This window comes from Clupea harengus, chromosome 4 (assembly GCF_900700415.2).
Source record: "Clupea harengus chromosome 4, Ch_v2.0.2, whole genome shotgun sequence".
Classification (NCBI taxonomy): domain Eukaryota; kingdom Metazoa; phylum Chordata; class Actinopteri; order Clupeiformes; family Clupeidae; genus Clupea; species Clupea harengus.
In genome coordinates, this window is record NC_045155.1 from 11,436,207 (window position 1) to 11,450,707 (window position 14,501).

At 40.4% G+C, this 14,501-nt stretch overlaps 1 protein-coding gene across 1 annotated transcript; it reads left to right on the forward strand.

The window, feature by feature from the left end:
- The first annotated feature begins 7,046 nt into the window (after positions 1-7,046).
- hes2.1 (hes family bHLH transcription factor 2, tandem duplicate 1) lies at positions 7,047-11,203 on the forward strand. Its single transcript, XM_031565527.1, has 3 exons — positions 7,047-7,539; positions 7,650-7,737; positions 7,852-11,203. The coding sequence occupies exons 1-3, from the start codon at positions 7,354-7,356 to the stop codon at positions 8,172-8,174; spliced, it is 597 nt and encodes a 198-aa protein (XP_031421387.1). The 5' UTR covers positions 7,047-7,353; the 3' UTR covers positions 8,175-11,203.
- Positions 11,204-14,501: the final 3,298 nt, after the last annotated feature.

Sequence of the window (14,501 nt, forward strand, 5' to 3'; positions counted from 1 at the left end):
TAACTTCATTTATGACAGTGTTAAGAGAACTGAGCAATTTCAATGGCTCTTTAAGCTTGTTCTGCATCATCAAATGCAACGAGGGCAGAACCGTATTAGATTCATTTTACACAGTGAATTATAACTTTTATTCATTCAGTTGCTAATTGATTTGGTTGTTTTCAGTTTTTTACAAGCATCCTGTTTTACATCATTAGCAATTGTGCTATAAGGCTAAGTCTGCTTCATTTAGAGCAGACTCAACTCGACAGGAATAGATTAATCAAAGGCTGTAAAATATGCTTCATACCGTGTTTGGCAATATGCAAAGAACTTGTAGTATGCCTATCAAAGTAGCCGGAACATATTTATGTTGACACACTTTTTAAAATGACCACTCTACACATATTTTCGTTAATTAAAAACGGACTTGTTCACCCATATCACGTTCAACACTTAAGAACTTACTCGCACTGTTTAACTGCGCATGTCTGTCTGCACCCACATGGTTTGTAGCTGGCGCTAGAGGGATGATCAGTGACCAGTTTTGGTGAGAAAACTGAAGTCTGACCTTTCCCACCCTTCGCTGGTCTTGTCTTCCTCAAGACAATGAACGATAATGATTATCATTAAAAGAAACTCAATTGTCTCACATGAACCGTAACCAGACATGGACAAACTGTAGGTCCTCTCATCATCACCAACTTCATTTTCTTCTTGATGTCATCATTTTCATTCTAAATAAAAACATTTTAAACCACTGACACATTACATTGTCTTACTGTGCTCTGACACAAACTGGCATGGCATTTAAGTTTTATAACAAAATCTATCAATATTTATGCATTTTAATCACATATAGCTACCAATTAATGTTTACTTTTATTTTAAACATATTCTATCTTGGTAACTACAGGCAAACATTTCTCTTTGTATTACTTGAAATAATACATGTTTTCACAAACGACAAGTAGCCCTTAATGAATGATATCAGGCCTATGGATATTTAGAGATTTTTGTATGTAGTCAAACAGTACATTTGTTCAGACATAACATGACTGCTCTATTCATTAAACAGTGTGTAGACTACTGTAACAAATATCACAAATATGCACAAATGCTACTGTAACAACTATACAGTTTCATCTAAATGTAAAAGCATAAACATGGTACTCACCCTCACCGATGCTCTGCACTGGGAACCTAGCTTGTGAAAGATGGAAGAAATGTGGTACACGCCAGACGCGTGCAGTTGAATCGACCGCCCTTTCCATCAGAAGGCTTGTGCGCAAATGAGAACGGGGCATGCGCCTTTGTGGGCGTGGATCTCCGCCTCTAGCATGGCTGGGGATACCACTGAACACATGTCTTATTATAAACTCAGCACCCATTGTGTAATCGGAAAGATAAACAGGTTTGACCCAGCCACAGAGGAAATTATTATTTAAATTATTTCTGTAAGACCTAAAAATACAGACTATAAACGCATATCTGTAAGCACTTGTATTGGTCACAAGAATTCAAAGCACAATGTTCAAATTGTTCAAAGCACAATGTTTTTCATATTTACTGTTTTTGTTCCTTTTAAAGCATATAGCTCTGACCGTCAATATCAACATTGCATCATTTGGCATACTATTTTCCAAGACAGTAGACTGAAATATGATAAAAACATGTCTCAACATAAATAAAATTACAGTGCACTCATAATCAAGGTAAACTGTTCAAAATAGTTGATTGTGCTGATAGTCTCCTCTCCATAATTCATTCCGAATGAGGGGCCATCTGTCCTTTTGTCCCTGTGGCTCGTGCCGTTCTCGTGCGGTGTCTGCATGATCCGGCCCCCGCGCTCTGCATGTTTTAGGAGACCTTTGACAAACGCTTCGGTGCCACCGACTATTAACATTTATGCCTGAAATGGAAATCCGAAATGTTAAAATAGAAATCCAAAACGTTAAAATACAGACCGCACCTGATCGTCATGTCACAATTGTAGTCTACAGAGGTATCTCTGTGTCCTGTGCGGCAACACGATGGCAAATGATTAAAAAACGATTAAATACCTAAGCTAGACTCAAGAACTGATAAATTAGACGTGAAGTACGTTTGTTGTTGTCGGAGTGAATGTTTTCGTGAGACCAAAAGCTTCGTGATTGGCTTGGCCATACAAGTTACGCGACGCTATGGATACGTGTTTGATTTGTAGAAAGAAATTACTCTGTGGACCAAGTTATTGCACCAGATGTGTGTCGCACATGGCTTGGGTTTTAGCGTGGGTATTTTAATTGTGACCAGATCCTGTCCACACCATTAGGCGTGACTAAGAGACCCCGTGGACATGTGCGTAAATTGTATGTAATACCTGTGCGTGCGCATTTTTCATGACGCAAACAACATTCAGCATCTTTGTTTGGTTTGGTCTGGCTTGTCCGCCAATCGGAGTAGGACGCAAGCACAGAAAACTACATCAATAGTGTGTGTATTTGTCTATGATCATTTAAATATTTGGCGTCCGCGTCTCCACAAGCGTAATGACTGCTATCCATATGTTGCAAGCTTACATGGAGACGTGAATGGTTTGGCTTTTCTCGCTATGTCCTTCACGAACATTGAGTCGAAGTCTTCAGGGTATATGAAGGTTTTCGATTTGTGGCACATGAACGCATTTATTTTCATTGTATATATGAAATAAATAATGGAATAATTTCCTTTTTCTTTTGCTTCAGTCCACGAATTGACCCGCGGGGCCATCTGGTAGGCTGAAGCCTATGCTTCCATACTGTTCTCGTGGCGTGTATTTTACTGTCAGTCGCCTGCAAACTCCCCCGGCTGCCCAGGACAAGCCATTTGATTTATTCATACACAAGAAATGCTTACTCCAAATGGATTTCCAGTTCAACAAAGTATCTCAAACACTCAGAAGACTTCAACGTAAACGTAAAGGGAAGGGGCAGTCACAAGAAAATAGTGTACGCATTGTTCGAGATGGATAAAATATAAGGCTACTATACAATGACTGGATGCCACAAAAGAGATCCCAAGAAATGAGAATGTCTGTTTAGGGCCTAGGGTTTTACGTGAAAATAATTATTGTATAAAACATTGAATGCTGATTTCAGCAGGTTAATTGTGTGCGCTTCAAGTACACATATATAACACAATACAAGACAAATATCTTGGGTTACACTATATTACCAGCAATATCTGATATTGTTGAGGCTAAACGACACTGGCAGAATTATATGTGATGATAGTGGTAGAGCAGTGTTATGAGTCCATAGCTTAACACCTCGTAAGCAATTGCCGTAGGCTTCAGGTGCGCCTGTTCTTCTGGCAGATGATTTCTCCGTGTCGATATTGGACTATAATATATTGGTCTATAATGTATATACATTTCAAGAAGGGATCACCTTTAAGGCTGTTTACGAGTTACAATTCACGAGTCCTAACCAAACATTGTGCTTGCGTCGCATAATGCAGAAGGCAGACGCGCAACCTTGCTTACGTTGTACTGTCTCTTGGCGTAAAAATACGCAATTTCCGTGTTTTATTTCATTTCGGCGACAGATGTTGTCTTCCACGAGAGCGTTGTTTGAGCTTGGGAAGCTGTTTACAGCATTTCTTGCTTCCACCTTGACATGATGTTGGTGCAGGAACAGCTGGGCACCAGAGTACAGACATAATCGTCTGACTGTGGGCACGAATATTCGACTGCTCTTCAGCAAATAAACCGGAGCAATAACAGTCACTTTTAGTTTGACTAAGGATTGTATCTATTTTAAGTCAGCGGAAATTTGTGTTAGTCAGTGAATAACTTTGCCACGTTCACATTGCAAATGTGGTATTTGTGTTGTAGATACAGTATATTAATCTGCTTTCATATGTACCCCACTAAATATACTTTGCTTAACCCCAGGGTGGATGCAAAAAGATCAGGTTGCTTCACAGGTTAGTTCTCAAGTAAAGATACAAGCCAGCTACATCACACAAAATGGTGTTTACTCCATTCACACAACAAGTAAAGACAAGTGAACATTATATGCTATATTATATACTTTTTATATTACAGAATGTTCACTTGTCTTTACTTGTTGTGTGAATGGAGTAAACACCATTTTGTGTGATGTAGCTGGCTTGTATCTTTACTTGAGAACTAACCTGTGAAGCAACCTTTTTGCATCCAACCCTAACAGCCGCATATGTTAGCTATCTTTGATGGTGTCAACATTCCTTTCAATGGAGCTTTTTATCTGCTGTCCTAAACTGCCCACTGTTGCATCAACCTTTCACTTTAAAGCACCTCCATCTCTTTTTTTAGGTGATTTATGACTTCTTTTATCATTTCAGCAATACACATGAATCTTTTTTTGTGTTACTGACTGTAGCCAACAGAGGACCTTTGAGTTTTTGAACCCATTCATAACATTTCCTCTTCACAGGAAGTTCCACAAGGCTCAATAATGGACCCAAAATAAATGTGCATGTATGTTCTGTTTGACTCTTGTGTTTTGCCTTACATCCAGTAAACACTGATGAGATTGCACCCTTTTTTTAACAAGGCAGCTAGGCTATTTGAAAAACTCTTCTAAAATTATGCAGTAATCCTGTTTGTCAGGACAGAATTCATTATCCTGTGCTGAGTAAAGGTTGTATACTGTTGTTAAAATCAAGCTAAGTTAAATATGTTTACTGGTAAATGTATAGGGAATGCTTTCATCAATTGCAAGTGATGGATTCCAAACTAGGCAACCTTTCTTTGACTGATTTGCAACTCCTTTGTGCTTTGGAATATTACTGCCTTCCCAACCTGTGGTCTATGTTACATTTTTCCCTGAAAACTTCAATAACAATAACGGAATGAACGGTACATGAAGCAATATGGTGCATTTAATACATGGATTGTTATGAAGTCTTTATTCAAGAAAAACATAATAATAATAATCTAATTTGAAGTAGGCCAAATGATCGAGGAAAGGCCATACTCCCCCAGAGAAGCATTTCCAGCGCAGGGAAGGCAGCTCTTGAACGGTGGGGTCCCTGTGGAGTTCTTCGCCTCGATGACTCTGACCCCATCTGCGTGAGATGTTGGCTCGTGCCGGTCTCATGCCGTTTGTTGAGGTACATTGGAAAGAAGAGAAGTAAACTAACAACGAGAAATGTTCCTCTTTTACTTTTATTATACTAATATTAAGATAATGCAATCCAATTGCAAATGGGTTATTTGAGCTTATAGGCTATATTTTAGGCCTACACATTTTTTGTCTGATTTGGGTACAATAGACTGTCGCCTTTTAAGTCACTATCCTGTATGTAGTGTTTGGTGATATAAGCCATAATATGAATACATTGCCATTCAGCCGTTGCAGCGTGGGTTATTTCTTGGTAATCATGAGTGACACTAACAAGATGTACAGACTTTCGAAGTTCATGCTGTCCACCACAATGTCCGTATCTTACCTCTACCTTTCAAGTTTAAATTCTTAAACAAAGAGACCTTGTTCAATCCTCTGGCGCAGATGGGGACCCACGCTTGAGATGTAGACAAAGACGGTTCCAACCGAAATCATTCTTTGAATTTTTTCTGGATTCAAATCCCCTCCCCAGCGATGGGGCTGTGGCGGACAGTTAATTGGGGCCCCATGGGATAGGACAACGCGTGCTAGATATACAGCACCATTACTACACTATCACTTATGTGCAGCTGCAAAATTGTTCTGCGTGCGTATTTCTTAGTTTTATTTTACCCTTTGTAGTTGGTTGACAGTGTTCTGTGTGTATTGATTTAAAACTTTACATACTTTTTTACTACATGCTGTTAACCTACTACTTAGCTTCGAACAAAATAACAAAATTTCCGATGACAATAAAACCCGCTCTGGAGAATGATAATAGCCATGGGAAAGAGCGTTGGATGGAATGTTACACCGTTGGAAACCCAGTGTGAAGTTTAATACCCCTTTTCTCCCAACCCCCACTCCAGATGGAAGAGTGACATCTGAAGTACACACAAGCAAATCATAACTAATGATGGCGCAGGAGAGGGAGAGGATCAACGGGGAGTGATGCAAAGTGAGACTATGTGAGTACGAGAGCAGCGGAGGGGGTTTGGGGTGGGGGGTGGAGTGGTGTTGATGTGATGTCGAAGCGGTTCGCGTGACATCCATCCATCTGTTGCACAGTCGTGGCTCGTGCCACGCGCGTGAGTTCAACATGATTTGAATGGCAAATGCTTCTGTGGGTTCACGGGGCTACTCTAACCCCCAAAAGCATTTTTTTTTTGCTGAAATATGTTTATCCTCTACACACCATACAAAACATAATTTGGGGGAATCAAATCAGGCATGATGTTGGCGTCAAATCCAAGTGGAAAAGGCTCATGTTACATTATAAATTAACCATAAGTGGATAACAAAACACCCAAACCTATGCTGAATAGTTAACGGAAGACATTTGGCTCTTGACAGACCCCCACACCCGCCGCTTTGCTGTTGCAGAGACCCTCCCCCATTTCAACAGTGCCCATAGTCTACAGGTGAATGTAGGCTAGATGCGCAGGCGGGTAGCACGAATTTGAAATGTATAAGCAGGTGTTAATCCATACATAGCGTGGCTTGGGAAGCTTTATTACAAGCATCATCATTATTTGCAAAGCAAGTACGAGGGACTCCCTCCTCCCATCCAAACCAAGTTTCTGATGACGCTTTGCAGCCCCACAGCTTTGCATCCAGACCAAGTAGACAATATGTCTAAAGATAAAAATAAACAGACTTATAAAAGAACATATAAACCCACCAAATCCGTAGTTGCCCATGTTTACCTGTCGCAAAGCATCTTAACTTTTTTGAGAAGGGGAGTAATGTTGGACTGTGCTCCTGTTGTATTATTCTTTTTGTTGAATGTTAGGTTTCATGAAACGTAATAGAATAAGAAGAAGAATAAAGCAGTACACTGAATTTGTTGTTGTCTCTATATGAGGATAATTAATTTGCATCAATTTCTTTGCATCTTCCAACATGTATAGTTATGAGGAATATGTAGTGTTAATTCTCAAATAACATTCTACGAACAGACAACAAGTATTAAACTATCCTGGTCTTCATGGTTTAACATCCCATCTAACCATCAATTGTAGTTAATCACCGGCGCATGCCACTGGTGGATGCGTCAATATCACGACATGTACTTACCAGATGGTCAAGTTAGTATCGGCGGGATCGCCTCCCAGAGGGATTCCTCTGTGCGTCAAAAGTGGAACACAATAGATGTTGGACCCGCCCTCCACGCTACGACCCACTATAAAGCATGCAGCCTCGCCTCTCCTCTTCATACCCGCTCTGACTCTCTAACTGAGAACACAGTCTCTAGTGAAAAGCCATGGCTCCAAACATGACTATCGAAGCCGTTCAAACATTTGGCTCCAGGTCCACAGTGGCCCAGCGGAAAGAGGCCAGTGAACTAAGAAGAACTCTCAAGCCTTTAATGGAGAAAAAAAGGCGCGCGCGCATCAATGACAGCTTGAATGACTTGAAGTCCCTTATTCTCCCGCTCGTCGGCAAAGATGTAAGTATTCATACACGAGTCTGTTGTATCTTAAGTACTGAACGTGCAATTTCATTTTCTGCCTTTTTTGAATGTCAGAAACTAATGTGTTGATCTTTTCTATTTTTCAGAACTGCCGCTACTCCAAATTGGAAAAGGCTGACATCCTTGAGATGACAGTTAGATTCCTCAGTGATCTGCCTTCGTCTCCTGTCAAAGGTATGTTCATTTTACCAATGCTTTAAGCATATTAATCGACCAATATGTTCCAAAACACTTACTTTAACTTAACTGGAATGGTTGTACTAATAATTTGTCCTTATTATTCTATAGGTTCAACAGACAGTTACAAAGACGGCTACAAAGCTTGTCTCCAGCGCGTCTCTGCACTGCTCCCCCAAACCAGCCTCGACAAAGACGCCTGCAAGCGGGTGAACGACTTCATCAAGCAGTCCACGCCTGCAGTGGCCCCACCGTGTCAAAACTGTTGCGGCCATAGCTCCAACTTGCTACCAGAAATCCAGCAGAAAATTCAGAGCATCAAGTCTACGGCGAAACTAGCGCAGAGCAAGACCAGCAGCAGTGTCGCTCCCCTCCCCAACCGCGCACAGCCTGTGCAACAGGCAGTCACTGCCAACATGTGGAGACCTTGGTAGAGACACTTAGGAGATGGCTATGTCTATTTATTATGTATATAGGTTTTTTTTTTCATATTGTTCGGTGTATTTATTTTTCGTGGACACACACGATGGCAATGTCTTACAAGGATGCCTGCAACAGAGATTAATTGTAAAATACGTGTTTCGCAAGATATTTGGCTAATGACATGTTTATATTTACAGATTTTAGCCAATTGCACAGATCAGCCTGTTCCGTTTGTGAACGTTATTGAATGCAATCCTCTTTGGGGTTTCAAAGAAAATGGTTTGTATAACACAACATAATTGTAAACCCCAAGGGTTATAAAGTTTGTAAGAGGTTTGCACGTTTGACTTAAGTATATTTGGTCTGTGCAGAAACGAAGCATGTAAACACTGTGTGTTAAAGCAAGTATCCCTACACTGAAACGGGTTTTGCAGATGTCAAACGACAATAATGTGTTGAGAAACGAAATGACTCAATAAAACATTCTGATTTAAAAAAAAACTTGTTGGTTCACGTGGCATTGCTTTTTGAATGTGAATACGATATGATCAATTAAGTGTTCCTCCAAAGGGTTTCAACAGTCAGAATATTCTCAGACGTCTCACACGGAGTTCTTGTTAAAAAAGAGAGGGAACTGCACACAAAGAGACAAAGGGTCACTGTCAGCCTATTGTATGCTTAACCAGTCACCTAATTCTTTAAGTTTTAACTGTCTTGACAGTAACATCTGTGTATCTAACAACTTGAAACACTGGTACAACCATGTTATTTAACCTACACACTACCGAAAAAACAAAACAGATGACATCAATCCAGAAAATTGCACTGTAGCCTTCTAGGCTAAGCCTGGCCTTTAATGGCAAGAATAAGTGATGTAGTAGCCTATGCCTAGTCTACATCACATACTTGTTTTCAATAGGACTTTGCCGAAAGTGTGTAATCCTTGAACAGTAATGTCACAGCCTTCTACAACACATGACTGGTATATCCTGAAGAAATAGCAAGATAACATTTTGCAGGAGTTCCTCTCAAATCGAGTCAATACTGTTGATCATGTTTAATGCTTATTAAAAAGGCAAGGATGCAGAGTCACATTTGGATATATGACTATATAAATGACTAAATGTAAATGTAAAAATATAGCATAGAGAACTACATCTTCTAAGCATTAGCGGTTGTAAGGTAGACTTGGTGTTCACTGGAGTTGTTCTGTAATGGGCCTGGACACACACCATTCTGTCTTTGCAGAGCCTAACGAGTGTAGTGCGTGCACAATAGTGCCATGGTGGAATATAGGACTGATGTATCTTCAGTGGTCGATTACATAGGCTCAGATGTCTGCTTATCAGGGGATGAATTTGATGATGAGAACAGGCATCCGCTGTTTAGGTGTACACTGGTGTTCATGCCATTTACATCTGCTGTTAAGATTGTTAAGAACCCAATGCTGATGAATGCTTTCTTGACACAGAAGTAGGCTACTCACAGAACTGTATGTAATGGTAAAATGTGACAGAATAAAACACATTGATCTCAAGTTTAGAACTGTTTAGAAGTTCAGAAGTTTAGACTGTTTGTTTGGTGAAACCATTGTCACAAATACGCATCAGATCAAAGAGACAGCTAACACATCACAACCGAAAAACTCATCAGTACTTTCAATCAAGGGAATTCCTCACTGACCACAAGAAAAGACTGTTGAAGTTCATAGAACAATCACTGTAGATGTGATGTGGAGAACTACATGGGGTAATGTAGGAAAAGCCTGAAATCCATAGATCCATTATTTAGCTAACAATATATTAAGGCCTAGGACATCTTCACTAATGTCAAGTTAGCAACTGTCAGATAAAAGACATGTCATATTTAGTGACCCCTTGATCATCATAACAAATTAATACTAAATAAACAAAAGTCTGTCACCCGATAATTCAGATCTCAGCTGAGAGCTTTGATGATCAATGCAGGACGATGCACACAATGTGTAAGATGCTTGTTTCTGGTATTTATCATGCATAGCCAAAACACTTGCAGATTTTTCTGCGGCATATGTTATTTGCAAACCAGTTCCTGTCATCACCAGCACATATCAATATATGTTCCCTTTATTAAAGAGGCTTTTATCACTGTGGGGATAGCCTAGAGTTATCAAAACATACCCTCCAATGCTATGTCCAATGCTCCTCATGTAACTGTGTCTTTAGTGAGCACACTGTGAAACATGTTTCAGGGCTAGACTCCCAAAAAACAGTAACACTGAAAGGGAAAAGATATTTATATAGGATATATTCTGGGATAAAACGTCCCGTTTTGAGATGTTAGACATGCTTAACTCCCTTACAGAACTGTTTGGTATGTATTGAAAGGGAAATTTCATTGCTTTTTTTATTCAGCATTGAAACTTTTGTTTACTGATAATAAAATGTTAAACTAGCCATCCATTGTCCAGTAAAGAAGGTTTCTTAAGGCTATAAGGCTGAGGAAGCATTTGTAAATCAATTTTCATTGTGAGAAGCTTTGTGTGGATGAAGATAATCTTGCCAGGGCCCAGGATGAAGCCAACTAAGGAATGAAAGAACATTTAGACACATGCCAACGATCAATGGAAAACAGCACCGTCAAGCAGGTGTCAGTGCATCATCTTAGGGGCAAGAGCTCTAAATGGTAAATGAATAAACATTAACCTCATGTGTCTTCATGTCATGGGTTGACAAAGCACCACCCCAAAGAAAACACAATCAGCCCAAGATAGTGATAAACCTCCATGTATTCAGGGCTCAAGGTCTCAGGACTGTGGTGGTACAGAAGCCCAGTTGTAGCAGCGGTTCCCATGTCCCTGACATCCTATTTACCAACGAGGCCCTGTCCACTGATCTCTATTGAAATAAGGTTGCAATTAGGCTCACTTGCTTAGCCTCCATCCAGTTTCTTCAGAATTCAGTAGTGTTTGGATTACATTGTGTTTCACAGCATATGTCAAGGGAGCAGGAGATCCCTGATGAAGCATAATCGGTACACCAGTGTTTCACCATGAGCTAAACCAAGCGGTTTATATACGGATATAATGGGGTAATTGTTTTTACAATTTTGTGCTACTGGTTCACTGGCATCACAGCCACCGTACCGATGCTTTACAGGTCAGAAAATGATGAGTAGAATGTTGGCCTTATGTTTTCATTTGACTGGTGAAAGTTACTTACATGAAATAGAACCATCATAAATGTTTCAATTAAAGCAGTAATACAGAGTTCTGTTCAAAAACTAGTAAGCTAACTACCTAAAAGGCATGCAAAAACCTTGCAAATACCACCAACAGCCCAGCTGACACTGATAGAATCTTGCAACACACTAACTGGTGTCTTTTGGCAGTATAGCTGGCAATGTCATGCGTGTGAAAGCTTTTCTTGCATTTTTGCAGGGTATTCCAGCCCGGTACACAGAACTACATAGGGCATATCCTGGATGGCTAGTGGGAAAGACACAGGTGTTTATCTGTCCTTCACATTACCATCTGCTATCAAAATTAATTTGAGGATGGTACCAAAACTAGTTGCCTATAAAACCACACCTCAAAAAAGTGCCAAATTGTAAGTGGAAATGGGGCTGTGCTATAAGAGTGTCAGATCTAAAATTAATCTAAAACAGTAACATCAAATGTCATGTGAATTAGTTTGCTGATAACAAACAGAAGGTTGTTTTTAAGGTTTTTGTAATTAGCTCAAACAATGCTGATGCGCTCATGTATTTACTTCGTAACACAGCACTGAGTGAATCCACATCTATAGTTCAGATTGGGGAGTATGTGTGGAAGGTCCGGTCATGAGTGTTTGTGCTATTTGTTTACAGAATTCCCATCCTTCTCATGCATGTCAGTCTTGGCAGCAGGTGAACAACTTCAGCAAACATGGCCCTTACGTTCTACGATTCTGCCACGCGCAAACACACAATGATCCTTAAGAGTTTGATATGTGTGGGTAATAGCCATTGTGTGGCCCTCACTTCAGTGGCTATGAAGGTGTTTGAACGCTTAGTACTCTCTCACCTACAATCCAGTGTATCACCGCTGATGGATCCCCATCAGTTTGCTTACCAGGCAAACAGATCTGTAGAAGATGCCATCAACCTGGCTGTTCACTCTACTCTGCAACATCTGGAGTCAAGTAACACCTATGCACGCATGCTGTTTATTGATTTTAGCTCAGTCTTCAACACAATTGATCCACTCATTCTCTTATCCAGGCTGCAAGCCATGAACATCGACATAGCTCTGTGTCACTGGATACTGGACTTCCTGAGAAACAGAACTCAAACAGTCAAAGTCAACAACGCAACATCATGCCCTCTGACCCTCAACACTGGTGCGCTGCAAGGCTGTGTGCTATCTCCTCTTCTGTTCTCCATCTACACAAATGACCTGAGATCTCACCACCACTCCGTCAAGATGCTCAAATATGCAGATGACACCACCATCATCGGCCTAATCAGAGATGAGGATGAGTCTCAGTACATCAAGGAGATGAACTGGGCTGTAGACTGGTGACTTGAGAAGGAGGCCTAACACCAAAGCCTTAGTTAATATATTTGACCAGCCCATAACCCTTACAGAGTCCTTTACATTTCTGGGCTCTTACATCAGCCAAAATTTGAAATGGGATATCAACACCTCCCACCTTATCAAAAAAGCCCAACAAAGACTGAATTTCCTCAGACAACTGAAAAAGTTTCATGTCAACAAACACCTTTTGGTGCTCTTCTATAAAGCCATCATAGAAAATATCATCACCGCATCAATATCTGTCTGGTATGGAAGTTCTGACAGTCGCACAAAGATGAAACTGGAGAGAGTGGTCACCAAAGCTTCCAACATTATTGGTGGTGACCTTCCATCAGTCCTCTCCTTGTATGCTGAGCGTAGCTTAAATCGTGCAAAGAACATAATCAGAGACTCCTCCCATCCAAGCCATGACTTTTTTTAACTTCTGCCTTCTGGAAGACGCTACAGATCTATGCGAGCTGGCACGACACGCCTCAATAACAGCTTCTTCCCCTCTGCTATCAGACTCCTGAACTCCCAAATCTGACCTGGACTTTTTCTATTTTAATTTCTTTTCCTATCCCCTTATCCCCCTTCCTTACTGGACTGAGCTACCTATGACAAAAGAATACCACCAACATTGTTGTGTGGCAATAAAGTTTTTATCTATCCATCTATCTATCTATCTATCTATCTATCTATCTATCTATGATATAATAGTAGAAGACCATTTGTGGAACCAAAAAGGGTTAACCGTTTGAAAACTGAGTGACTGAACAAGCACCAAGACTCTGTTTCGTTACAAAAGAGGATATTCTGTGAGTTTTAATTTTAGGGCAACAATTCATAATCATTACCTGACAACAATACTTTGCTTAAATACCAGAGATAGTCATGTCTTTGGTTTGCACTTAAAAACTAAAGATTGTGATAAATTGGTCCGTTAAAATGTTGACTGAACAAGCAGCCTTAAGCTCAAAGAGAAGACCATGTAAGCATCTACACTTCCAAGCTGTTGAGCTGCCTTCCTCAGTCTGAGCTGGAATCTGAGTCCATGCTTAACACTGCTCTGGGATATCTATAATATGTGTTTGTACAAGTCTGGCAGATGGGTACATATAGTGATGTTTTCTTTGATGGTTAATCCTTTCAGAGTAGATTTTTTAATTATTATTATTTATTTATTTTAATTTGTTGTTACAATTCATCAGTTTTATAAAACCCTCAGTAGGGTTATTAAAGACCATGTTATGTCCTCTATTTACCAAACCTGGGCACCAGTGAATGGTGTGACAATGAGAACAAATCCAGTGAAACTGACGTTGAAACAGTGAAAGAGAGGAGTGAAAGACTGCATTGTACGCCGGGTGAAAGCAAGGGGCCAAGAGAGTCCAGACAGAAACCCTGGCTTTCAGCCGGATAAAACAAGACAACAAAGAAGCTGGTCGGGCTACCCCCCCCCCCCCCCCCCACTACCACCACCACTCTACCCACCCCCAACACTGAGAGAGAGAGAGAGAGAGAGAGGGGCTGCTGCCCGGCTGGTCTCAGGGATGCAGTCTTCTCTCCTGCCCCCTCCCCCATGTGTCAATGGTCACTGCAGACCTTTGCACTAGCATTAGCGCGTCTGCAGATGTCTTTATCAGTCCATAATGCTATTCAGCAAAAAATGCATGCATGTGGTCAGTGGCTCTAGATATTTTGTGTAGATTCGCCTGAAGATTTTAGAAGGTATGAATTAAAGTTTAGTTTATTGTTAAAACACATCAGACATGAATAAAAATACAGTTTAGTTCTACCCATC

Bases quoted from the DNA above. Each gene is read 5' to 3' on its own strand.
- hes2.1 (XM_031565527.1), top strand. From the start codon at position 7,354: ATGGCTCCAAACATGACTATCGAAGCCGTTCAAACATTTGGCTCCAGG. The intron at 7,540-7,649 runs GTAAGTATTCAT...TCTATTTTTCAG, and splicing joins TCCCGCTCGTCGGCAAAGAT to AACTGCCGCTACTCCAAATT. The intron at 7,738-7,851 runs GTATGTTCATTT...ATTATTCTATAG, and splicing joins GCCTTCGTCTCCTGTCAAAG to GTTCAACAGACAGTTACAAA.